The 26,517-nt window shown below is 34.0% G+C and overlaps 1 protein-coding gene across 3 annotated transcripts in view; it reads left to right on the forward strand.

Moving 5' to 3' along the window:
• ULK4 (unc-51 like kinase 4) overlaps positions 1-26,517 on the forward strand; it is a 214,821-nt gene that overhangs the window by 56,652 nt on the left and 131,652 nt on the right. For all 3 annotated transcript variants that reach the window (XM_015617381.3, XM_015617383.3, XM_015617384.3), the window contains 8 exons: positions 1,402-1,529; positions 8,414-8,547; positions 11,388-11,509; positions 11,823-11,879; positions 14,909-14,960; positions 15,054-15,148; positions 23,791-23,842; positions 23,942-24,086. In XM_015617381.3, coding sequence (XP_015472867.1) covers positions 1,402-1,529; positions 8,414-8,547; positions 11,388-11,509; positions 11,823-11,879; positions 14,909-14,960; positions 15,054-15,148; positions 23,791-23,842; positions 23,942-24,086 — 785 coding nt within the window. The remainder of the gene's footprint in view (positions 1-1,401; positions 1,530-8,413; positions 8,548-11,387; positions 11,510-11,822; positions 11,880-14,908; positions 14,961-15,053; positions 15,149-23,790; positions 23,843-23,941; positions 24,087-26,517) is intronic.

A 26,517-nucleotide genomic window follows, 5' to 3' on the forward strand; every position in this document is an offset into this window, starting at 1 on the left:
TTATATACATACTCTTTGACTATGTCTGAGGTTTTATGGGATTTCTGAACATAAAAACATTGTTGTTGTTGTTAAAAAATCCTTGGAAAACCAAACCACACTTAATTAAAATTCAACCTTTGCATTTATTATATTATAATTTAAGAACTTGACTGCTGCAAGTTCATACTGGAGGAGCTACAAGTCATGCTCTGTGAGCTGTTGAACTGTTTAAAGCAGTAAACTTTTAAATCCCAAGACTGAGAAATTCTTCTATTTATGAAATAAATTGTAGAAGTAAGCAAAACAGTTCTAGAATAATGAATAGCTATAATTAATTATAGAATAATTAATAGTTTGTTTTTCTGGGATTTCTGTAGTTACTGAATGATGATTGCTTTTGAAGGCAGGGTTAAAATGGTGTCAGAATAAAATCTAATGGTTTCTTGGTCAACTCTTGCACTTCTGCTCTTTTTCCATTCTCAGTGAAGATGTATAGTTAATTGTTGCAAAGCGTGTCTCTAATAAATTACAGTCAGTGTTGATTTGCAGTTATTCTGTCATCAAATGAGGAATTGGAACAGTAATATGTATGTTAAATGTGCATCACACAGCAGGATTTTTAACTTTGTACACCACATGCATACACTACTCATCTCTGCTATTGTCACTCCCTTGAGAATCCAGTTCGACTGTTTGAAGGCAGGTTCTATTGTTGAAGCCACTTGTGCTCAGTCTAATTTTTGCATAGAGCCAGTTGACACAGTTTGTAAATTCTTGCTTGGTTTTTAATTTTGATTTTGTTTATCCTACTTCTTTCTTTTCAAGTCCTGATTTTATTTCTTCCATGAAAAGATGTTTTTCACTTTCTGAATTCAAAATAAAATTAGATTAGATAAGAACAATCAAAGAAGGTAGAAGCAATATTACCATCTATTTGGAGTATCTGGTGTATAATCTGGGGGCTGATGTAGACAAGATTGTATCCAACTAAGGTGTAGTTTTTAATATTCCTACATATAAAGGAATGAATAGCTAAAAAATGTAATCCTATTTGTGCTTAAATACGTATGTATTCTGAAAATAGTTCGGCTTTGTTTTAAAATAAGTATAATAAAATATCCTATGTTTATACTTAAGGTACGCCATTTAAAATTATAAGTTTTATAATCTTTTGTAGTTAATTTCCTACTACTTTGGACTTGGTACATTAAATAGTGTTTGCTTTTTACTCTACCACTTGTGAAGATGTTCAAAGCAGCTTCATGCTGGGCTTGTCAGTCTTGGACAGAATTTATTTGCTAGTGTTCTGTGGATTTTTTTTTCCCCATGAGTGACATGAAAATGAGCAAACTTTAAGTGTATACAATCTTACAGTACAGTGCAAGCAACCTTAACGTATTTATGTTTATTTCCACCAAGGATTTTGTGACTACAATTACTCGTCTACTTGAAAGTCCTTCAACTTTTATTCGAGCAAAAGCCTTTCTGGTCTTGCTACAAGTTTTAATTAATAACAGGGAGATGTTGCTCCTCAGTTGTCAAACAAGGTAAGGTGATAATGGAAGATAATCAAAGGTATAGTCTTTAAAATTGTACCTGAAATACTTGAAAATGTGTGGTATTTTTGAGACAGTGTTTTAGAAGTTAATTATTTTGTGTGTAATAGTAATCCTTTCATTCATGAGAATATTTTATATGGGATCATCAGGTGACAATTATTCACAAGGATAAAGCACTGTCTTGGAAGGAGAACATCTTTTAAAGTAGCTTGTGGTCCCAGTGAGCATTTGCATTTTTGGGTAGGGCAAAAGATATACTGCAACAGTAAGTTGTTGCTATAGTGGGAAAGCAAAATAAAAGGTTCTATTATGTGCCTTCCTCATCTTGGGTTTGTTATACTCCATAGTCTCTTCAGGGTAGTCGTTTTCAAGGTAAAATAATATTTTTTGGCTGTATGTGTTGTGGGAGTGATTTACATAATGACCAATAAATTCCTGTGACTTTTACATGAAATATTAAATTTTTCTGTTTTAGAACACTTTGCAAGAAGTTACTGAATCACCAGGGAGTTATTTGAATTTTTTTTTCTTCCGTTGGGGCAGAAGCATTCCTGTATCAGAGAGGAGCAGATTAGACTGTGTTAGAATATGAATTGTCACAATGTTTTGAGGTGATTGGAGAAGTAAGATGAAAGAAGTTTTAGTTGGGATTTATATCTTCTACTGTTCTGTAAGAAGAAGAGTAAAATGAAGTGTAAACATAGTTTTTACAATATTGAAGTAGAGCAGGTTTGGAACTGAAAGTAAAAAAGGATGAGGTGTGTGGGTAGCTGTAAATCTAACTATATCTACAGCAAATATAACATTATATCTTATATTCATGTTTGAAAAGAATTAGGGTGCATAGACTGGAGTTAAAGGAAGGGGCAGATGAGTTATACCACTGTGAGAGGACACCTTATGGGGTGCTAGCATTATATATATTCCTTCACTTGGAAAGCTGTAGATATCCCAATATTTGTAGAATCATCGAGAATAAGTACTGATTCCAAGGGGCTTCTTCATGTGTATGTTTTTACACTTCCAGAAATGTTCTATCAGATTATGTGTTCTGGATAGTGTAAAATGCCTCTAGCGATTTGTAAGTGACTTTTTGAATGGCTACATTTTTAATAACTCCTGCTATTCATGTGATTTATATACTATATAGGACTCTCCTGTGTTTGGAGAATGGTCTGACAGAAATCCTACACAGACAGTTACTATTTGTTTATATATACCTAAGATATTATGTGAAGGACAAGAATAATTTTATCAACAATTTTCTTCATTTATAATGCTTTCCAACCAGCTGCCTTTCTGAAGAGAATGTTTTGTGAATTTGGAATATGATTTTATATTATGACTTTTGGCTTTATCCTACTGTTTTGTTGTGATGCTCCAGACAGGGCTGATCAGAGACCAATACATAATGTAACACATTAGGTAAAATAATAGGCAAGCTTATATCAGATTTATTGAGATAATAAACTGTTTTTCTTCATTTGCTGAATTTTCTTCATAACTGTTCTTTAGTGAACAGCATGTCTCCTCTCAGAATAGATCATCTAAAACCTTTCTCTTACATCCAGAAAGTAAGATAGCTACAGAGAGGAGAAATGACCCATTAAATCTGGAGACAGATGCATTCATAATATCACTATATAACTCTGGAATAATCTTAAACCCAGCAGAGATACTCATTGACTTATACTGTTGAATTCCGGTTGGAGTATTTTAGTTAGGTATCTTCAGTTGTCTGACTGAAAAGTTTCTTCAAAATTAAGACTCATAAATTCTAAATTGCTAGCACAGGAAGCAGAAATCTGTTGGATAACTATCAAAACTATTTGATATACTCAAATTCTCCTTCTAGAGGTGTTTGATTTGAGAGATATAAAGAGCATGTAGTAAAATATACATAATTCCTGGTTAATGGTTTGTCTCCAACAGCTGCAGCTAAAGCCTGTAACAGGATTTATATTGCTTTAGATAATAAAATCTATCTTTATGATAATGATAATCAATATAAAGCAATTTTTCAGTATGCATCACTTAAAGGATGATGCAGATGATAAAACAGTAATAACTGTTTCATGGCAACATTGCACTGAAAAATGCTTTTGTTTAGTTTGGTAATTATGCTGGTTTTGGCTGGGTTAATTTTCTTCATGGCAACTACTGTGAGGTTGTTTGTGCTGAAAACAGCCCCCTGGGCCTCATGAGCATGGGGACTGCCTCAGGGCCAGCATCCCAAGGGCCTTGCTCTGGAGGGCAGTCCTTCCTTTATTTGGCAGCAAAGTTGGGGCGGGGTCTGGAGTGTAAGTCTTATGAGGAGGAGCAGAGGGAGGTTGTTTAGCCTGGAGGAAAGGAGGCTCTGGGAAGCCCTTATCACTCTTTGTAACCACCTGAAAGGAGGCTGTAGCAAGACAGGGGTTGGTCTTTTTTTCCAAGTAATGAGTGATAGGACAAGAGGAAAAGGTCTTAAGTCGTGCCACTGGAGATTTAGATATTGTATCAGGAAAAATTTTTTTCACTAATAATTTAGACAATAAAATCCTGTTTCCACTGGTAACCTTTGTGATATCTGTCATTGGAAGTGGTTTTGGGGCTGAAAAAGCATGTGGCATGTGAGGAAAATAAGTTTCATTATTATTCATCTCATTGGGATGATGGGACAGGGAAGGGAGAGGAGAGAAAGAGAAATGGAAGGAAGAGTAGGAAAAGAGGAAGTGGAAGGGAAGGGTAATGGCAAGCTTATTTTAGCTGTGCTGGTGTTACCAAAATGGACTTCCTCGTGTTTTTCTTCCAGTTTGTGCGAAGGCACCAGGAAATAAAAGACAGCAGAAGTAGGCACTTGCTGAAAGTCCTTTTTATGGCAGGCAATGGTGCCTCACAGTGTCCTGTGTTGCAAGTCTTGCTACCTGGAATGCAATCTTAAGACCACCTGCCTATTTGTTTTTGCTGTTTACAGAACCTATTGGCTTTGGCCATGATGCCAGCAGTTGCTATTCACTTTTGAGTATTTGTACACACAGTCCCCCCATGCATGCCCCTTTAATGCCTATTGATTAGCTGAGTTTACAGAATCTGGTTGCGAGTTTCTTTTTGTACCTCTTTTCAAAAGTCTCTTCTTACTCAAAGAGTATGGAAACACCTTTATAATTCCAAATAAGAGTGGAGAAACAGCTGATCCCAGCTGATCAAAGGGATATTCCATGCCATGTGGTCTTATGGGGGAAAGAAGGGAAAGACACTAGGAGTGATGGCACTTATCTTCCCAAGTAACCATTACATGTGATGGAGCCCTTTGTTCCTGGAGATGGCTGAACACCTGTCTGCCCATGGGAAGTGGTGAATGAATTCCTTGTTTTGCTTTGCTTGTGCAGATTTTGAGTTCTGTGGATGAAAAATATTGATATGTAATAAGAAATGTAATTTTGAAGTTAATTCATTGTTCCACAACATTGAGAAAATTCGCCTGTTTGTCTTTTTTCCTACCTGTTCCATGGTAGTCGATTCCATACCTTTGGTTCTTCCACATGGGATACAGCTAGAGAAGATACAAGATTCTTTATGCTGAAGTAGCACTTGTTTACTTACACTATACAAATTAATTTATTTTGTTAATCACACTGAGTTTTCTAGGCTTCTTCTTTTCTCCTTGATTTGCAGAGGCAGGCTACCTGTTCTTCATGGGAGGGATACAATCTGAAGTTTTATTGAGACTTTTCATTTCACCCTGCTCTGAACTAGCAGTGATTTCCAATTAGTCTCACTGAATTGTTCTTCTTGTATCTAAATGGTTTCAGAGGATTTCCTAGCTAAATAGCACTGACTTAGAGATTGAACTTCTCCTCCCAAATGTCTTGTTTTCTACTGTCTGCAGAAATGGACACTTGTGGAAAGATAGGGTAGTATTCCTGACACATTTCACCATCTGCAGAACTTTAACTATGTACAACAGCATAACCTTTGAGCAAACTCTTTCTCTGTTTCCTGTGCCCATCTCCCATATTTATTAAATTTTCAAATCTTATATGTGCCCTGAAAGGAAAAGCTTTGCCTGGAAACCTACTACAGTCTCACATCTAGCATAGCCTGTTTGCCTTATACGTCTAAAGATTGATCTAGAAAAGTAGTGAGGAAAAGAACTGAAAGGCTTGGTGCTTGGTCAGATGGGAAAACATGGAAATGGAAAGCAGGAGGGAGCAATGACGTAAGTCAGTGATTTCAGGGAAAAAAATAAAAAACATACCCAGAAAGCTCATATCAAATTAAAAAGAAGAAAAAACTGATGGAAGGCAAGAAGTAGAGATTAACCCTCCTTTTAGCATGATATGCCATCTGATGCTACATCTCTGTAAAATAAACAATATACCTATATTAAGTATCCTTTCAAATCTTCGTAATTTCTGTTAGCAGAGATTGACTAATAACAATAATAATAAATAATAGTAAAACTAAAAAATAGTCCTTGATTTCTTGGGGTAAATAGACTGTATATGTCCTCAGAGAATGCATGACCTTCTTTAGTTTCATGAAGGTCTGTCATTCTCTGTGAACTTAGTCTCTTTTCTTCATGTTGATTATCCTGTTAAGAGAACAGTTCTTATTCTTTTAAGTAGTAGACCTCATTCCCGTTCCTATCACTCCAGACTGTTAACTCTGGAATTTTCCTTTTAGTATAAAAGCTCACTGATGGCCATATCTTGCAATACAGACATTTGAATTCATATTTTTTAAACCAAATCTTTGCTTCATAGACAGTTGTTTACTCCTCATCATATTTAGCTCATTTGTACTAATATCTACATATTTTTTCATGTATTGTTGAGTGCAAGAAAAAAGTGCACTAAATTAATTGAATAACTGTATTTCTATAGGCCTGGTTTGCCCACTAGAGAGAACACTAAGATTCATTAAGGAATAAAAGTAACTAATTAATTGTTCTATATATGACTGAGGAATTCATCAAAGGAAAATAGAGATTCCAGTGTTTTGCTGCCTCCACAATTTATATCTGTACAGTTTTCTAGGGACAATGTTTAGTTGAACTGAACTACCAGGGAAAATATAGTGCATATTTTTAGAAAATCTATGTGAAAGACAATTTTGTGAATAGAAGAAGAACATAAAGGAGAGAACTCGTTTATCTTTCTCAGAATAAATGAACCTACTTTGTATCCTTCTCAGATGTGATTAAGTAATAGAACATGCTTTTAGAAAAGAAAAGAACCTCCTTCTCCCAAAGAAATAAAACCACTCATGTTGAAGTCTATTTGACCCATCTTAAGTAAAACTCAAACAGATCAAAGTGTATTTCCATATAGAATCAGATGATCGTTAAATCATGGAACTGTTTTCTTAAAAAAAATTAATTCAAGCTCTGATATTTTGTCATCTTTTTTAAAGCTAAACTTTTTTTGAATAAAAAATACTTGGTTGTCTGGAAAGGCTAGAAAGCCATTTTATTTGAAACATTCAAATTTTTATATAAAAAAGTGTAAAGCTTGTAAAATTCTATTTGTAGCACAATGTCAGATTTTTAAGTAGTTCCTTTCTAACCAACAAATCAAAGTTCCTGTAATTTAATGCAGTTTCCAGACATTACAAGAATAAAAGCTGTCCTCATGATCTCTGAGAAGTGCTGCTGAATGTGTTGCATCTGGGCTCTTGCACAGGTGAAAAGTAGTTACTCAATGGGTCTTTTGATTACTTTCTCTCTTTGTAGAATAGGTTAGGAAGAATAAGAGTGTAGTATTCAATCATAATCATGTATTATTTAGAGACATAATCCTGTAAAATGTATTCTTAGGTACTTTTTACTTTATTGAGTTAATCATCTTTTTGATGGAAAGATGTATTTCCTAGTAGTATTGTTATGAACACTTGAGGCAGTGTAAATAGGTTATTTTCGTAGTTCTGTAAAAAAGCATTGATTATCAGAAGGATATATAAAAAGACAGTACTGAAGAACATACTTAAAATCCAGATCATGGATTTCTCTCACCAGTGATTGATGGTTCTTTGCACAGGACCCGGAGGGAGTTCGAATGTGAAACAAAGATGTCAATAGTATGGCCCTAAAGGGAAGTCTGGCCCTTCTGTCTATTCAAATAAGCATTTTAAAATTTTGCCCGAAGCATTCTGTTACAGGTGTATTATTAAAGCAATCTCTTGTAAGTTAGCCAGTGGCTAATAAATCAGTTACCATTTCACTGTGAGAAATGTCATTCTGCTGAATGGCACAGCCACAAGCACTTACCAGTTGGAATGTGTGCATTGAGTTTGTATTTAGAAATTGTGAGCACTGTATTTCTAGAGAAAGGATGTAAGACTAGTTTGGGTTTTTATCTCTTTCAATATGGCCATTCCAGCTAAAGCTAACATTTTAATAGGCTGCAGTGGGATCTATGTAGTATGATTTTTCTGGACTGAAAGACTGATCTCTTACTGCATTGACTTTAATTATCTTTACTTTTGGAATTCTTATGTGTTGAAAATTAGTATCTTTAGTCTTTCACTTATATTGCACATATTGATTACATATTTCAAAATAAAATGGATTGTAAAATTAGTGTCTCTCTGCCTAAGTATGCAGAAAGATTCATTCCTTATGTTAACATTATGTATTAATTTAAACCAGTAGAGTTGTGCTCACTTAAATTAGTTTAAGGGTTTCTTTCCTTTCTTTCCTCAGTAATATGTGTTGGTTTTAGAGTTTATTAAAAGAAAATTCTAAAATTTCAACAAAATTACAGAGCCAAACTAATGTATTGTCTTTATGGTAACCACAGATACCAGAAATGTTTGGTTTAATAGTTTTTTTTGAGATATAGTGTTATTTTCTTTGGTATGAGAGTTAATGTTTTGCACTTGTTTAAATGTAGACTCATGATGTATATTGAAAGAGACAGCAGAAACACCATGCCAGGAAAAGAGCAGCAAGGTGGCAGTGAATACCTGTCAAAATGCCTGGATCTTCTCATCTATCACATTGTGAGGGAGCTGCCAGGAATTCTAGGTAAATGCAGTTTATTAACCAAACAGATCTTGCCTTTGCTAACTCTGTCAAGAGACGGGTATCTCCCTTATATATATAGGCAGAAAGACTGTATTTTCTGATTACATAAAGTTTGCATGATATCAGCTTCCATAAAATTTTTGGATATGTCATGATCAGATATTTTGTATTGGAATGCATGATTTTCTATATGAATGTTTTGTGTTTGTGGAATGGTAAGCCTCACCAGCTCAGTCAGGAGGGAAGCCCAGAGGTACAAGAAGATTTATCAATGTTCTACAGATGTTGTGACATCTACAAATATTGTACAATCTAAGAGCAAATTTGCCCCATAAAGGAGAGGCCTGGGAGAGATGCAATGGCATATATATCTGAGTACATGTTAATTGCTTATGCTGAAATTTATATATTGAGTATTTGCTACAGGCAATTTTTCTGGAAAATTTCAGCTTAGATACTTCAGTTGCTTTAGATGCCTGAAACCGATTTTCTTATGCACACAAGGTTTATTTTCATAAAATTATTTTCTGGTGAGATGATACCTGATGTATTTTTCATCTTCTCTACATTAGCACTAGGATATTGAAAATGTAATGGTAGCACTGCAAAGGTTAGTAGACCTAAATGTCATGATGCTATTTTAAAAGAAACTTTACTTCCTCTGCTAGTGCAAATTTTTGCCTTGCTGCAAACACCTGATCCCTCTTTTCTAACTAAATATCAGGTTTGCATATTGGTTATATTTCAGAATGGAAGTCTCAGACTATAAATGTTTGAAGCACAAATTCACCTCCTGCTGTTTATATATACTATATGCAACTGATATAGTAGGCTCTGATATTTCTTCAGAATCTGAAAGTTTCAAATACATAGTTACTATCAAAATACATAGTACATCAATTGTTTAGACATGTAATTACTACTAATTTACAATTTCAATGCATTTTTGAAAATGATATCAAGCATAATTTCAACACTTTGTTTTCTTTTCCAAGCTGGACCTGTGTGTTGATTGTTTTCTGTAATATGAAGTTATCTCTCTATATTTGTCCATATCTGTCAGAAGTCTTTCTTTTTATTGCTATATGATAAAGGAGCATGTACTGCTTGAGTAAAAGCTATGGGCACCTAAGAATAGTAATCAGATTTGAAAAGTGGAACAGTGAAAAGCAGTTTATCTGTTGATTCAGAATTAATCCTAGCTGGCTTTTTTAATATGCATTCATGTAAGCTCCTTACTTATCCCATCTTCTTCCACCAGATGTAGCTATAAACCAAATAGATTAACAAGTTGTAGAAATTGACCTTAAAGATATATTTGAACCAAATAAATAAATTGTTAATTTTCTGGTTAATTAAAAAGCTTTTGGTTTATGTAAATAAGGAAGTAATTTTATTTCTGCATTTGTAATATTTAAGCTATTTTTAGGAAGTAGATATAAATTGTTTAAATCATGCTGAAATTAAAGGTAGCCATATCTATCTATTTATCAAATGCAAAATTGCCAGATGTGATGGTTATATATTCTTTAAAATGTAGAAAGAGAGATTGTTCAGTAAATCAGGTGCTAATCACAGAGAGGTCATCTTGAATTACAGTATTGCTTGTAATTCAAAACAAAAATGTATTGATGAAAAAAGTGTTGTGTTTTATGTATTTGAAGAGTTTTAAGCAACATTTTCTTTTTTTTTACCAGTGAATGAGTCAAATCTTTAAGGCCTACTTTAATGCCAGGCTGTCATTTCTGCTTATATTGAAAACTGCCATGGAAATAGAAGAAAAGCATTGGTATTATTCAACATGATTAAACTCTGACTGACTCTGAAAAGAAGGGCCTTTTCTGGCCTGAAAAATCATATAAAGTCCCATTCTTTATTTGCTTAAGATATATGTGAATTCCCTTTTACAGTTTTTAGCTGCTGTCTTTTTAGGGGCAAAAAATATAACAGGTGCTCTTTTAAGACAGCATTTGGCTTCTAGTATTTTGTGGTTATAGGGGAGGAATTTTCCATCTTTTCATATAAGCTAACTTTTCTCATGCTTCTCTGTTCTTTATCCTATGCAGAGGAAGTCTTACTTTTTGTAGACAATAGGAAGCATGCCACAAATTTAGCATAATGTTCCTTGACTTATATATGTCTCTACTGAGTCTGAAGTATAATTTTCACTATTGCAATTAAAATTTTGTTAGTTTGCTATTATGTCTGTGGTTTGTCAGGCAGGCAGCTAAGTTCTCTCATTGATCTGGTGCTGTCTCTTTTATGAGAATTCCTGTAGCTTTAGGTCACTTGTGTCACAATTTAATCGGTGTATGAGAGAGAATGTGTGTGTGCATGGCTGGTGGAAGGATCTCTTTTTTTTGGAGGGGATGTTTGTGGGTGTTTTTCCTGTTGAACTGTGTTGCAGGGGAAACATACTACTTCAGCATTGTCACCTACTAATCTTGGTTCATTCAGTTCTTGGTTAGCTGAAAGTCATGAGAATTTCAGTTTTTGCTTTGCTTGAAATAGAACTGCATCCACATAATTTAGCCAGTATATGTCCATTCTGCCAAGAGCTGTAATTTCATCTTTACTTCAACACTTGCTTTACATTTCTATCCTCACTGTTTTGCCAGAGGTCACCTTTGCCTGTCCCTGTAGCCAGAGTAGGGAATTGACCTGGTTGAAGACTGAGCTAGGAAAGAAGTGCTGGATTCATCATGAGCATTACTTCTGTCAGACAGAGAAGACAGGAGTGAACAGAGGCTACAGGAACAGAGATAGATATTTTATATGTCATTTGCTGTTGTTTAGTGATGTTTTTATGTTGGGTCAGCCTGAAATGCTGTTTTCTGTAGGTGACATTCTCAATGCCCTAACTAATGTCGCAGGACGTAAACACCCATCAACAGTTCAGGCCAAACAGCTGAAGATGTGCCTTCCTATGATGCCTGTGGTGCTTCATCTTGTGACATCCCAGGTAGATTTTTTTTTTCCCAAAATTTGTTACACAGAGGACAAACTCTTACAGTTTCCTGAAGTCTAATTTCTGTCAGTCATGATCAGAATGAGTTAAGTAGAAGTTTTGTTAACACATAGATATGTTGATGAGTATTCCAGCTATGAAGCAACATTTGATAAATATGCATTATATAACAATGGTAATGATGGAAGCAAATGCAAATTTTGTCCTCTTTCTTGTTTTTTAACATGTGAAATAATTATTTCACTTTTTCTGGTCATGAGATATGCATTTATGTAATTTTTTTTCAACTTTGGCTAATTTCAAATAGGTATTTCGTCCCCAGATAGTCACAAAGGAGTTTCTTTTCAACTATGGCATCTTACTTGTGAGTATAAAGTAGAAGATAAATATTTTTACAAGATATACCTATGCATAAAATTTTGGAAATTACTTTAATGAAATAAAATTACATTAGATTTCTAAATTGGAGAGAGAAGTTTATTCTGAATGTGTATTTTAAGCTTTGGCTGTATTCAAAACTTTATATATAATCAGAAAATACTTTCTGTAGTAATCTATTTATTCAAAAGGAAACTATGTACATATTTGATAAACTGAGAATTTCCAGTGAGCTTTATTTCTGAATGGAAAAGTTTAGCTCTAAATTGCATAGAATATTCTCTCTGAAATTTCATACTAGTATTTTATGAGCAGAAATGAAAAAGAAATTATAATTAATCTATATTTAAGGTATTGTTTCATCTTGTCACATTTTTCTTCTTACCAGTACTTCTAAACTCTGTTTAGTTGATGGAAATCTATGGAGCTGAGATACTGAACTCATGTTGACATTTACAAGCTATTTCTGACATTACCCATAGAAAATGAATTTTTTAGCTGTGCCATTGGGTAGTATAGGAGAAATGAAGTAGTACAGTTCTAACGTAATTTTTGCATATGAAAACAATTGTTTATGCTAAATGAGAAAAAAAGGATATTCTAAATTGCAGATTAGAGCTAAGCCGATGCTTTTAAGTGCATGAGTTCATAAATGACAACTAGGTATTTATCTCCAAATAGCATGAAGAAATGGTTTGCTTCAAACAATTAGATTCAACCTATGTGTTCCGATTTTCTTCTCTTTCTCCTTTGACTCTTTATTCCAAGAAAATATGGTTTAATTTAGCTCTACTAAAATATTTCTAAAATTAGCATTAGAATGATGAAAAAAAATTTGAAACTGTAGATGCTGAATTACAAAGCCCTTTCTCCCTTTGAAGCATTTGTAACTAGGCAGTAGATTTATTACTGGTTCTCAATCAACCTTCTAGAAGGTGAAATTCTTCTGTCAACAATATAGGTACAGCAGACCAGGTACAATGAAAGTTTTCTTTTGATGTTACTCCAGCTTGTTTGAACTACTGACTGAGGAAGTCAGGCTAGCACAGCTTTCCTCTCAAATCAAGGAGGAGCACGTCAGTGTTTCCTGCCTCTTGTCCTGTCTCCATTGAAAAAAGACATTCAGGAACTTATATACACTATTTAAATTTACACATGAAAAAGGAAGGGACAGTAGTATATCTGAAAAATTATTTTTAAATTTTAAACCACTTTATGTAACTGTGTTATGATATGACTAATATAATTACATCTGGAAGAGTAACTATCCATTCTATCAGGCAAAAATCTGTTCTGGATATTTGTGTTTAATTAACATTCCCACTGACACCTATAAAGGGACATTTTATCATCACCTGGTACTTTTCCAAAATACTATGCTATAACTGAGGTCCCTAAGACTTTAACAAGGAAATAGTTTTGTTTGTTTTGTTCTTTTTTTTTTTTCCTGATTTATTCAATAGTCTTGTTCTCAACAATAAGAAATTATGCAGAGAGGAAAGATGTGTGCTTGGGATCTGGACAGAAAAGAAGAGTTATTTTCCTGTAAAGGTTGTTCATTGAGAATTTTTTTTTTCTTGCTGCTTTGAAGTTACTTCCATCATCACTGTAATTTTCAGTAGTGTTGAGCAAAGAAATTGAGAGGGAGTCGGGACAGTCCTTTCATGTTTTCTGCTGTGAACAGAAGTACATGCAGGACATGCCATGCCCCAAAGGCACAGATAATAGCAGGCTCCTGCGGGTGTGCACAGGGCACAGACTCACCTGTAGTGAAATACACATACACCATTTCTCTCCATTGCTTGAGAAACCCCAGATAGTTGCATTTCTTTAAATTACACATCTTTTTCCTGTGTTTCTAGTATAAAATTAATAAGTATTAGTAGCCAGAACAATTTTTGCACCAACTACTTTGATGTTTCCAAATCGGTCTTTAGACGACGGTTGTGTGAAACTGTCTAAAAATGTGTAAACAAAATAATTTGCTCTCTTCCAAATCAAGTTAATTAGATGATACCTAGTAATTTTCTTCAAATGATCAGGAAAATAACTTTTTTTTAGAGAAGTACTTGTTTTTTATTACTCCTTCCGAGGTGCTTTTAAATAATGAAATATATAATTGGTTTCTAACTCTGTTTTTAATTAGAGAAGAATCCTTCAGATGTTTCTTACATATTGTGAAAACGATAACTCATGTAGAAACTTCTTCCAATTTAATATGTAATAAGGAAAATTTAATTGGTAGTGAAATATAAACTAATGTCATTTTCCTAAATACTACATTAGTAAAAAAGAGCATACTACACATTCTGCTGAGAATTTTCCTTCCTTAGCAAGTCTTAATAACATCTTTTGCATCCAAATGAAAAAAACAGCTATGCATAGAAATGAAAGTAAAAGAACAGTGGGTTTTATTGTACAATATTTACTTAATCTATATTATTAATATTATATTGACCCTGTGCCTTAATATGATGAGTAATTTAGGTGATTTTTAATAGAAAGTTATATATGCATTTTTGCATGTTCTCCTGAGTGTAACTGGGTCCCTAGCATGTGTAGTATGCATAAAGATCAAAAAGATGATACAAATAACAGAAAATTGTGTTTTCTGAAGGGTCTTCCATCATTTTAGTGAGTTATTTTGACATAGCCACATCCAAGGTAGTTCAAAGTCTTCTAAGAAATTACAGTTTTCTGTTAACAGTGAAGACATGAAATTAATTATATTTAGCTAGAAATATTATGATTTCTGATACTAATTAGAGCAATAATCCATACTATACTCCACATTTAAGGTTCCAACAGCATTACAGACTTGCAAAATTATAACAGCTAGATCATTGGTACTTTCAGTTTTAGTTAATTATTATGAAAATTTATCCTAATGTAGGTGTGATAATATTTTGTATTTACACAGTTTTTCAAATAATTTCTTGTTGTAATTATTCAGTGATTATGCTTTTTAATATTTTTTCCTAAAGTGTTTTAACATAAATGCTGCTTCTTTTGTAGGAGTTCATCAGATCAGTAGATTCAGGAGAAACAAACTTGGATAGAGCAATAGGTGGGGTAACCTATGATGATATTGCAGTAGTTTTAGACACAGATATTCTAACTATTGAATTTTTTGAAGGAATATGATTACTTTTACCAACAGGGCAAGCCGCATCAGAAGAATTGATTAAGACTACTTTATTGACCTTTGAAGCAGTAACAGAACATCCCAGCTTGCTGATGACCCATCGCTTGACTGTAAGTCTGACAGCAATTTAAATAGTTGCAGGCTAATAGGCCTAATTCCATTTATAAATAGAAAGTTTTGAAGATTTAGAAACCATTTCAAATATGGTTTAAAATGTATTGTGGTTCTGTTTGACAGGAAAAATGCTAATTGTTTATAGAGAATTTTCAAAGAAGCAGCAAGACATTCAATCTACTGTATTTAGTTGAGAAATTAGAGGGAGAATGAGAAGGACTTAGAGTTTAGTAATAGTGGTTCTTGATTCTGTTTCTTCAGCTTCAATGCAAGCATGTTGCTATACATTAGCGAAATTATCACCACTATTTACGCTTTCTACATAAACATGCTTTTAAGAACAACATGGGTTGGAAACACCACCTCTGAGGATCAATCCCACTTTATCATATGAGAGGGGTAATAGATATCAGTAGATATCAGTAGCTATCGTATCATATCATATCATATCATATCATATCATATATCTACTGATGAGGTTTTGTGTTTGTATTGGAATTAAATTAGGGGCACACACTCAATATAGAACTTACATCAAGAAAGACATCAGCAAACAAATAAGGGATGTTAGGGATTGTGCAAAATAAGAATGGGTGATCTTAGAAATCAAGTGTTTTTAGAAGTTGAATCCTATTTGGTGTGTGTTTTAGTTGAGTATTTAAAGTCTTAATAAGTGAAACAATAAATTACAAGTGAAAAAAGTAAAATTAATCCAAATTATAAATTTGAATTTAAATAAGTTTAATAGAATTTTCTTCATGAATGCTCACAAGAGTGTTAGGCAAGAAAATGGTCCTTATGCAAAAAAATCTAACCAATTAGTAGTCAGAGAGGGAATAGTACAGAACTGTTCAATTTACTTTAATAGGGCAACATGGTCCTAGAAATGAAATGTTAAGTGTAGGTGAAGTATGAATGCCTACTGATATCTCCCTACATGCCTGTCAGCCTGCCTCTCACTATATTTGTATCCTTCTAGAATCACCTCAGTTTTAAAAAAATAATTGCTTTACTTTTGTGAGTTACCAGCATGCCTTATATTGATATAAGATAATTTTTTATGGGGGGGTCCATCAGCAGAGACTGAAATTGCGATACCTTGTACCAGCACATTAAAGAAAAGTCCTCTATCTGTTTCAACTTCAATGGTTGAAATGGTTAATTTTCTCTGGAAGAGATAATTCCTCTTTACAAATCTTCTTCCCCTGTGCCCATCTTCACATTTAGCAGAACTTTTTCCTGAAGCCAGGAAGTGACTATCCTTGTCTGTGTTAAGTAACCCATGGGTCACAACAGGCGAGTTTTAAAGTATCTAGATTTCTGGAGAGCAGTTTACTTCACGTTGAAAGTTTTAGATGTTTCTTTAAAATCCATCTTAACTTCTCTGTTATGTAGTTAGAGCTAAAACTTCTTTCCTTACTGGACAGTGCTTGTCCAGTAATTCTGACACATACCACTTTTGTAGTTTCCCTGGTTTAGGTATAAAATTATATCCTAGTCAATGAAAATCTTCTCATTGTGGGGTTTTTTTTTGGTTTTTTTCTTCTTTTTTTTTTAAGAAAATCTATTACTTCACTCACTGATTTTCATAAATAACGGCTCTTGCTAATTTAAAAGAGCCCTCCTGACACTTAGCAAATAGTCATTCAGACATAAAATAAAGTGGAGAAATTGCCTTGCATTTTGTGTGTTAAATTCAAGAAATTGTCCATTGTAATTAATAATCTCTAACCACATCTGCCACTAGTGGTGCAAACAGTAATTAGTTTAATACTATTTACGAAGTCTAGTGTGCTAATTATACTTGAATGTACAGCATACATTACTTTAGAGGAAAGTGGTACTTCATCTTCTATGATGCATACAGACTATTTTTGGAAATGCTGTTGCTCGAGGGATATCTTCTAATTGCTGCTGGCTGAGCATGACTGGAATCTATGAATATAAATACCAGCACACAGCAGAACTTCGTGCTTTTTAAAAATGTTGAAGCAAGATATGTTCAAGCTGCCAGATCAATATTTATGTATAACAGTGGTTAATAGGACTCTTTTACTGGAGACAAATTTAAATCCTAGGCTGAGCTTGGAAGGATGAGTCTGGATTACTCATTTAGACCAAGTTGTTTACAAGCAGGATTTTAGGGAGTGAGGCTGGGTGAAGGCCAAAACCTTCTTGAGAGGATGCAATTTTTTTCTACTCTTACTGTGACATTTCTTCAAAGTCTCTAATCAGAAATTAAATGCATTTCTAATAAAGTTTAATTAATGTAATGAAAAGTGGGGCTGTATTGAGCAAGCAGAACCAGAAATTTTTTCATTTGAGTTCTGTTTTTAGTTTAACTGAAATGAAAATTGTTTAAATTAATAGGAATTTAAGAGCAACATTTTAGTTTCTTTCCCACTTTGAGAAGAATTACTTTTTCTGGGTTTTAGTTCATGTATGATTTACTTTTATGTTCATACTTTTAACAAAGAAAGTAAAATAAATTGTGGGGTTTTGTGGTCAAATTTCTGATTACCATCAACCAAAATCAATTATGCAGGAGATTAATTTCTGTGGAGACTGGCTGTGTTAGATATTACCAAGTGTGATAAAGTCAATGGAAATTAATTGAAAGTACTTAAATGAAAGCCAGCAGTGAGCAGTAATTTAATTTTGCATGCAGTTGTGTGTATTTTTACAAGATATAAAGTAAAAAATAACAGTAAGTGTGACTTGGCAAATTTTTACAAAACTAGATTTTCAGGTATGCAAATATGATGTTGAAGGTCATTAAGAGTCTGTGTAGACTGGAATGAAATACTAACTCCAGTTTCTCAAACTGGCACAAGCCAAATTTCTTGTTTCTTCCACCTACCTAAAATGTAAACATTCTTTCTAAGTTCAGATACTGTTACAGTAATATTGATTTTCCAATTTTGGTAAAGATTTAGATATAATTAACAGGAAGAATTTGTGCTGACTGCATAATTTTCGTTTTTCTTTTTTGAGTTAAGTATATTTATTTGCCTGAAAAAAGGACATATGCAAATTCAGAGCACTTAGAAAAGTGAAGCTCATGATGGCAGATGGTTCCTGTGGGAGTTCTTTCTATACTCCAGCTAGCTCCCAAAAATGATCTGTATATTGCACATATAATCTTTTACCCAAAACATTAAAGTAGTTCTCTGGTTAAGGCAAAATTTGTCAGCAGTGATTCTCTTCCTCAAGGTTTTAAAACTTACTTTTAAAAATCAGACTAAAATGAGGCCACTTAGAACATGATGAGTTGCTTGATGGGAAGTCAAGGGAAAAGTCGTATGACAGGGAAACCTAGTGTTTGACAATATGAGTTATTAGTTTCAATAAAGATGACAATGCAAGGTAACACAAGGGTTAGAAACTTTTGCAAGTGCTTTTTTATTGGTTCAGCATCAGTGGTGTTCTTCATCCACAGGCTATTCTAATCTAACCACTGACAATTTTGTCAGTGTAGGATGTGACTATATGAACATGTTGTACAGAAGTTTTTCAATCACATTCCCTTTTCAAGTAGATTAAAATACTACACTGCATGTGGCTTTCTGTTCATTAAGCATGAGACTTTTTTGTGAAACCAGTTCTCTACTAATTGACATATTGAGTCAGTCAATCAGTGCTGTCTCTTCCCAGAAGTAAGAAAAAGCCAATTATTTAATGAAAATTCTGAAGACTTTTAAATAAAAATTACAGAAGTGTTATTCTTCTTCCCAACCCATTCTAACATGTATTACATTATTTTTTCTGTTATATTCTGGGAGATTACTGATGATATTAAAACACTGAGGATTGTGCTGTGCTTCAAGCAAATGCTTTGAGAAATTTGAAGGCAGGAAGAAAGATGATTTGGGGCTGGAGCATATCTGTCATGAGGAAAGGCTGAGGGAGTTGGACCTCTTCAGCCTGGAGAAGACAATTGAGAGGAGACCTCATTAATGAGTATAAGTATCTAAAGTGGGGAAGAGAGGAGGGGGGAGAAGAGGATGAAGACAAGCTGTTCAAAGTGATGCTCTTACCTCATAGTTAAGTTTTCCTTGCAGAAACTACTGAACATTCTGGAGACAGATGTTCTGGTTCTGGATAGAATACTTGTATTTCCAAAAATATTTTGATGAAGTCATGCACCAAAGACTTTAAATTCATTAGTGGTCCTTCCCTCTTACCCACAGGCTAATCAACTTCTAACTAGTTAAAATTTACCAAGTGGAGAATGGAGATCAGTTTTTAAAAATTTAGGTATTTTAAAAGTGCTGGCTTACAAAGGTTTGTTGCAACATGTGCTGCTAATCCAAAAAAGAGAATGAATAGGGAGGTGACAGAACTGACTGATGACACCAAATTATTCACAGTATTGAAAATTAAAACTGACAGAGAAGTTGCAGAAGGTTTTAAGATTTGATTGAAAGAAAAATAATGGTGTGCAATACTGATAAATGACAAGTAATGGACATAGGGAAGGTAATTTCTACTGTACATGTGCAGTGTCAAACTCTAAACTACTTGTAACTTCTAGAAATCTTTCGGCATTATTTTTCTATGGAAGTGGTAACTTTATACTCAGCAGTAATCAGAAACAACTAGCTTATTAGAAATCACTAGTAAATGATCAGAGAAAAAAGCAGACAACTTTGTGCATGGTGCATTCAAGTCTCAAATACTGAATGCAGTTGTGGTTATTCACTCTCAAATGGAATGAAGTTTATCAAGAAAAAATACAGCTCGATGATGCAAGTAGGGTCCAAGTAGAAAATAACAATCTTGGAAGCAAAGTACTCTAGTGCACTATTATGAATGGCATGGGAAAGATGAATTGGAAATAATCATTCATGCTTTTTGTAAAGAATATGTGGGTGTCAAGTTAGCTGCTTTAAAATAAGCAAGCTAATCTTCATAAGGCATAATTGAAGTGTAAAATGAATGCTGTAAGTATTGCTTATGCTAAAAATATAAATACATTTAAAATAGAATGGGACAAATATATGTGAGAAAACGCTAAATGCAAAAATACAGATACAACATCAGCTTAGGAAGTTTCCTAATTCAGGAGGTACTTTTTAGAAACTAGAGGTGTGTGTTTGTCCTTGGTCTATTTCTCATACTGTTCTTCTACTTCATTCCAGCTGTCAAAAACAGGATTACCAGGTTTGAGCTATGGTTTTTTTGGTCCTTTACATATATTTATATTTGGGAGATATGGATGTAGTGTGCATGGATGTTTCTAGAATTTCATTGCTGTTTTGGGTACTGATAACAGCACAGTTATGGCAGCACAGCCTTGGAATGTCATAATTACAGAATTATACAGTGGTGGCTTTGAGCAGCTAGGGGTGTATTGTGAACTGAATACCAGGCTATTTAAAAGATGGTAGGAACTCATCTAGAGCTATAATCATATTCATCCTATTTAGTCTGTTTAAGCTTAAAAAAGAATAATTTCCTTTTTTTGTTAAGCAATCTTAGTGATAAAGACTGAGACAAAAAACCTGTATCTGATTTATCATCATGCATAAATGGAGATCTGATTCTACACAGATATCAGCAGCCATTCAAAAGAGGAAGAAAAAAATCCTTATTTGAATATTCCTCTATTTTTTTCAGTGCCAAAATACTAGTACCATTCTTCTCTATACATAAATGACAGACACATTTGAAATTTTTACTGGAGAATTTGTTAAAAATATTTTATGTACTGTTGCACTTCAGTTTATTTCACCTTAATAATCATGTGCAAAGTTCATACCTTGTTTACAAATTTATATACACATTAGTGAAAAACAGTGACCCAAATGGCATGGAGAGAGAATTTGGGTTGTGGTGTTAGGAAGTATCTGATTTAAAGTTAATATAAAATTTAATATATGCTTTCCCCTTCAGCATATGCATTCTGATATGCCTTTGCATAACAAAATAATTTTCCATAGGATCAGTGCTTTATTTGGTTGATCTCCCCACTGCACTGAACTAACATGAGGCAAGCACCTTCTATGGAGAATTCCTTTCTAAAGAGTTTGTTTACTAGAACTGAAGTTTGTATTAGAAAAAGTTCAGAAGAAGCTACAATGGTCTTTTAATGCCTAAAGAATCTTTACAATTTGTCTTTACAATGACAATTGAAAATAAATTTATCTTAAAGAATACTTATGACTGGCTTAACTACATTCACTATTGTGGAAAGACTGCTGTTAATGCTAGATTAAAGTGAAAGAAGATTTTAAGTTTTAGAAATTGAAGTTGTATTGTACTGTTGTACACTGCCATCTTAATCGGTGTAAGCCTGAGTCAATGCTCCTGCTGTTGAGTGATTCATAATATCCAGGCACTCTAGGTTGGTTCAGAAAATCAAGAGCTGTTTCTTTTCCTCTTTTCTGTTTCACACCTTTAATTTACCGCTTATATATGCTTCATTTGAGAAACTTTACAGTAGTTGAACTGGTTTCTTGGACTGAAAGACCTTAAGTCCATACAGTTTTTTTCTTACCTCACTGGTATAAGTGATACATTACCATTTGGAGAACAGCTTAGAAACCTGCACTAATGGAGTTATTGGAATGCAGTGCAGTTTTATTATTTAACCAAAAAGACAATGAAATATTTCAAAATTATGAAATGTTACTAAAGTCATAACATCTGTGATATATAGCATTATCTATATAGGTATAAAGGCTGTTTGTACTTGAAGAGTAGTTTGGCTTCCATACCTCAAGCAGAATCCTTTTACTTCTTTTATTGAAAGTCTATAACAAAAGCGGTTGGAACACGTGAAATAGAAGCCTCTCTGAGTCCCTCAGAGAGAGAAAAAAATGCAGGGATTGAATTGAAGCCTTTAGAGAAATTAAAATATATTAAGTCACAGACATGAAGTAAGAGTGTAAGTTTTAGTTTTAAGTAAGTAGAAATGTATCTTAAGTGCCTTAAGAGACTGTGTTATCTAGCAAAAAGCCCTAAAGCCTAGTTTTAAAGTTCAGTAGTGTTACCTTTTACAACATTAACTTAGCTCCAGACATAACAAAAACATAGCAAAAGATTGCTTGCATTTCTAGATAGAATAGATAGAGCTATTTATATAAACAGATACTATTCTATACATAGATTTTGGGTAAGAATTTACACTGCTTTCGTACATTAGAATTAAGCTCAGATTGGTGCAGGAATAATGTTTTAGAATCCTGTTTTTAGCTGATTGGATGATATATGAGTAAAATCCTCCTGCATTGGGGTGAAAGACAACACACAAGAAAGAAGAACAAAAAGGGAGCTGCTGCTGCTCCTGCTTCTGCTTGGATATTGAGACTTTATGCCAGAAAGCTTTTAGCACAGACTTTAATACTCTGAACTCTTTGCCTTCGAGACTGATGTATTCATGCAATAAACAACTTTACAACAACCAACAACTGCTCTTGTCTCTTTGAAGATCCAAGACCCATGAGAAACTTGACAAAAAGCATTTTGTTGTAGTTTTTTCAGAAATTAGAAAAGCGAAAGTAAATGAGTCCCTTAATATCAGAGATTGATTTAACAGAATCTGCCAACCAGCAGTGAAATAGCTGCTAACTGCAGTTATTGCTGGCTAGAGGCTAACTTCAGTTAGTGACCTTTTTCATGCATACTTTCAACTTCCATAGATGTTTCTTATTAGTAGCTGCATGTATCTAGGGAAATTTTATCTTCTCATATTAATTACTGAAACAAAACACATGGGGGATTATAATGCAGTCTTGTTACACCGAATCATATCCATGGTGCAGTGAGACTCTACATAGCAATTTTATTTGTGTAAGTAATTCCTGGGACAAGGTGTGGATCCATGATGCATGCTTAAAAATTGTAGGGCTGTCCATCCATCCTCTCCCCAAAACCCAAAACCTATCTAAATAAATGATATTTTAACAGTGATTTAAGAATTAGAAACTGTATTATAGAGAAGACTAATAATACACTATTTTTGTAACTGAGTCATAGCCTAGTTTATCATGAGTTGATTTCAAATGGAGTTAAGCTGACTAGTCCTGTGATAGATGACAGATTTGTAACAATATCCTCATGGACAATAAAAAATTGACTGGGTTATATTTTTTCATAGTGCAATTCTTTAATAATGTAAATTTGCATTGTAGTAGAAGACTGTGTATTACCAGAAGAAAAGAAGTTAAAATATTTTCAAGACTCTATATTAAGCTTAGGGATATTTCATTATAGGTGGTACATCTTTTCTGATGTATTTGAATTCTGTGCCATTCTGTTTTTTATCTGAACTCTATTCAATGATTAGTTCATGGATTAAAGCATCAGGATTAAGATACTCTAATACTCTTTTTTTCTCAATATCTTACATCTTCACTGAATTCTGTACTTTAAAAGTCCCTGTCAGTGAATTATACCAAAGTTACTGTTGTTTTCTTTGTAAAAATACATTAATGTCTGTAATTTTGTGACAGTTTACTAGAGAAAAATTAACTTGGTGGCTTTGTAAGAGTGATTATGCCTGAATTTCCATGATAATTTAATTCTTTGATTAAGGGCTCTAGCAGCAAAATAAACATAGATTACAGTGTATCTCTGTTCTAGCTTTTCCCTCTGTGAATGATCTAAGCCACATCTTTCTAATTCTCTGTTTTAGGTTGAAGACTCTATCCTCCCACCACTTGTTTCTTTGGTCCACAGTCAGAATGGTAAGTATACAGACACATCAGCTACAGTTTCCATGAATTCCACAGTTTGTTTTAATTATATTTCAGTGTGGTCACATTCTTGGCACCTTTATTTTCAAGTGGAATGGAGACTCTTCAGCTTGCGGTTGCTCTCAGAAACCACATCTCTGCTTTTAAGTCACGAAGTCATGGCTGAGGAGAAAGTGGAGAGCCTCAACTCAAACAACAAGCTTCTGTCTCTCATTAGAGATTTACTGCTGCCTCAGTAAGTATAATATTGCTTCTGTAATGGGGAATAACTTGATACGCAAACAATTTTGACAGTGTATTTGTTTTAGCCATCCTTTCTATGGTTAAGTTACTAAGTCAAAAAGGGAATAGCAATTAAATACTGCCAGAGTTCTTTGCCCAACATCTCATCCTAAGTTTATTTAGTATTTTGTCGTATGCAACACAAACACAACTTCTGTGTGATGCTCATTTCTGATACTGTGCCTCTGGCTACTCTTAGAGCAAAACAGCATTCCCTCTAGCTTTTGGGCTGTGATTTAAATACTCCTCTTTGTTCTTCTAATAAAATCAGAACATTCTAACTACAACATCTTTTTGGGGTTTTTTTTGATACTGTACCTTTATTTAAGATGATCTGAAAACATGTGGAATGGCATATCACTTTTTTAAAAGAACAGTACATCATGGATTAATCCTTCATGGTCCACCTAGAGGTTATTGCCTCTAAACTGCTGGCCTTTCCTGCTGCCCCAAGCAGCAGAAAAACCCTACAGCAGAGTAGATGAAACTACAGCCTGTAGGCCAGATATGGTCTGGAACTTAATTTACATGGTTTATGGTCAAATGAGGCCTCTCATTTCATGCTGACTTTCAGGTGAGCGTAAAGAGAACTCTCTGTGTTATGCACACATTGACTGTGAGCTGGTAACATCTGTGAGTAAAGGGAAGGAACATGAAATGAGTACAGTAATGATGGATCATCAGTTGTATTTTACATTATTATAGTAATGCTACAGTGTATTTTCCTATGTGGTCCTCAAAAGTTAATAATGGCCAATATTTAGCTGCCCTAAGCAAGAAAATAGTTTTCCACCCCTATATTAAATAAATGGAAGAAGGCTGGAGGAATGGATGCTGGATTATGATCAGAAACCCAGTGTCTTTTCCAAATATGAGATTTTTTCTGCTAATTGAGTAATGTTCTTGCAGTTTAAGGACCAAAGTTTTATTCATGCAAGTTATTTAAACTTTTCTCTGTGACAGAGAACTGGATGGAAATCTTACAGTTCTTACAGTAGAGAAATTTATTTCCAACACCTTTCTTCACATTTTTTACCTTGTGGAAATATAGAATGTATCAGTACAAATTAGAATGGCAACTGGAAATACTATTTTTAAATTAGGGTATATGCATTATTAAAAGCTGTCAGATAATTTTCTTCAGACAGGGGAAGAGACTTGAAGTCAAAGGAGACGGAGTTCTGTCCTTGCTCTGAAACTTGCCATTTGTAGACACTCGTCCATCTTATACACTGTTTCTCATTGAACTGGGGGATGTGTGTTTGGAGGGATGTGTCATGCTAATTACAAATTAGAAGGAAAACAGCCAATCGAGGTCTGTCTCCAAACTTACTAGCTCAGTTGAGTGGAAGGGCTTTTCGGCCTGAGATTAAATATGATCCTGTGCTGGGGCCTTCGCTTGTGCCATCTCAGCATGTGCTGTGCGGCAGGTGTATGACAAAGGGTCTTGCAGCAGTTCAGAATCTTGGATCCAGGGTTTATGTAATTCCTGAATCAGTTTCCCCATCTCATTAGTAGAGATGAGAAGGGAGGGGTTCTAAGAGCATAATCTACTTGTAAAGATAATGTAAATCTCTATCCTGAGAAATACGGGTTACTTGAAAACTTGCAATCTCTTGAAGCTGAGATAGAACATTGGAGGCTGAAGAGCTTTTGGCTCATACTGTTTAGTCTTTCTGTTGCTGGGTAAGGGATGGGACAGAATCTGGCTCAGCTGGAGGACAGTCAAAAGAGAAGAGATATGTGATGGCCATTTGTTCATGGGCAGTCTGTGGAGGGAAGAAGATATTTCTACCCCTTTTGAATCTACTGAGAACTGAGAGCTGAATATGGAAGGTAGTGACATCCAGTTTTCATGTTGTTCTTTTTAAGGAAGATTGTGATCTTACACATTTGTGTGTATATTTTATTCCTATAAATATCCTTCTCAATTTGTTTTAATGTAAAACTGACTCTTGAAATAGAATGTGGGTCACTATGCATAAAATATAAATAGACTTAATTTTGAGATAAATGCAGGAGGGCAGTGATTACTACTTTTTCTCATCTTCTGCATTATCAATGGTAATTCCATTAAATATTTGTGCATCTACAGATCACAAAGTTAGCTTCCTCATAGGGTTTTGATTTAATTGAGTGAAACAGTGTCATTAAGTTTCAGTTCATTGAAAGATTATTTTCCTAAACGTTTCATAACCAAAATGAAACCTACAGCTATAGACAGTGAATACCTGGCAAATGCTTTATATACAGATTTTTTAATCAAAAATTGAAGCATCAGATCTATTTCATTTTAATTCCTAATATTCCTAGTTATATGTCATTAAAAATTGAGCCAGAATCAGCAAACAGAGAGAAATGTGTAAATAAAATTTTACTTCATT

This window comes from Parus major, chromosome 2 (genome assembly GCF_001522545.3).
Source record: "Parus major isolate Abel chromosome 2, Parus_major1.1, whole genome shotgun sequence".
Lineage (NCBI taxonomy): Eukaryota > Metazoa > Chordata > Aves > Passeriformes > Paridae > Parus > Parus major.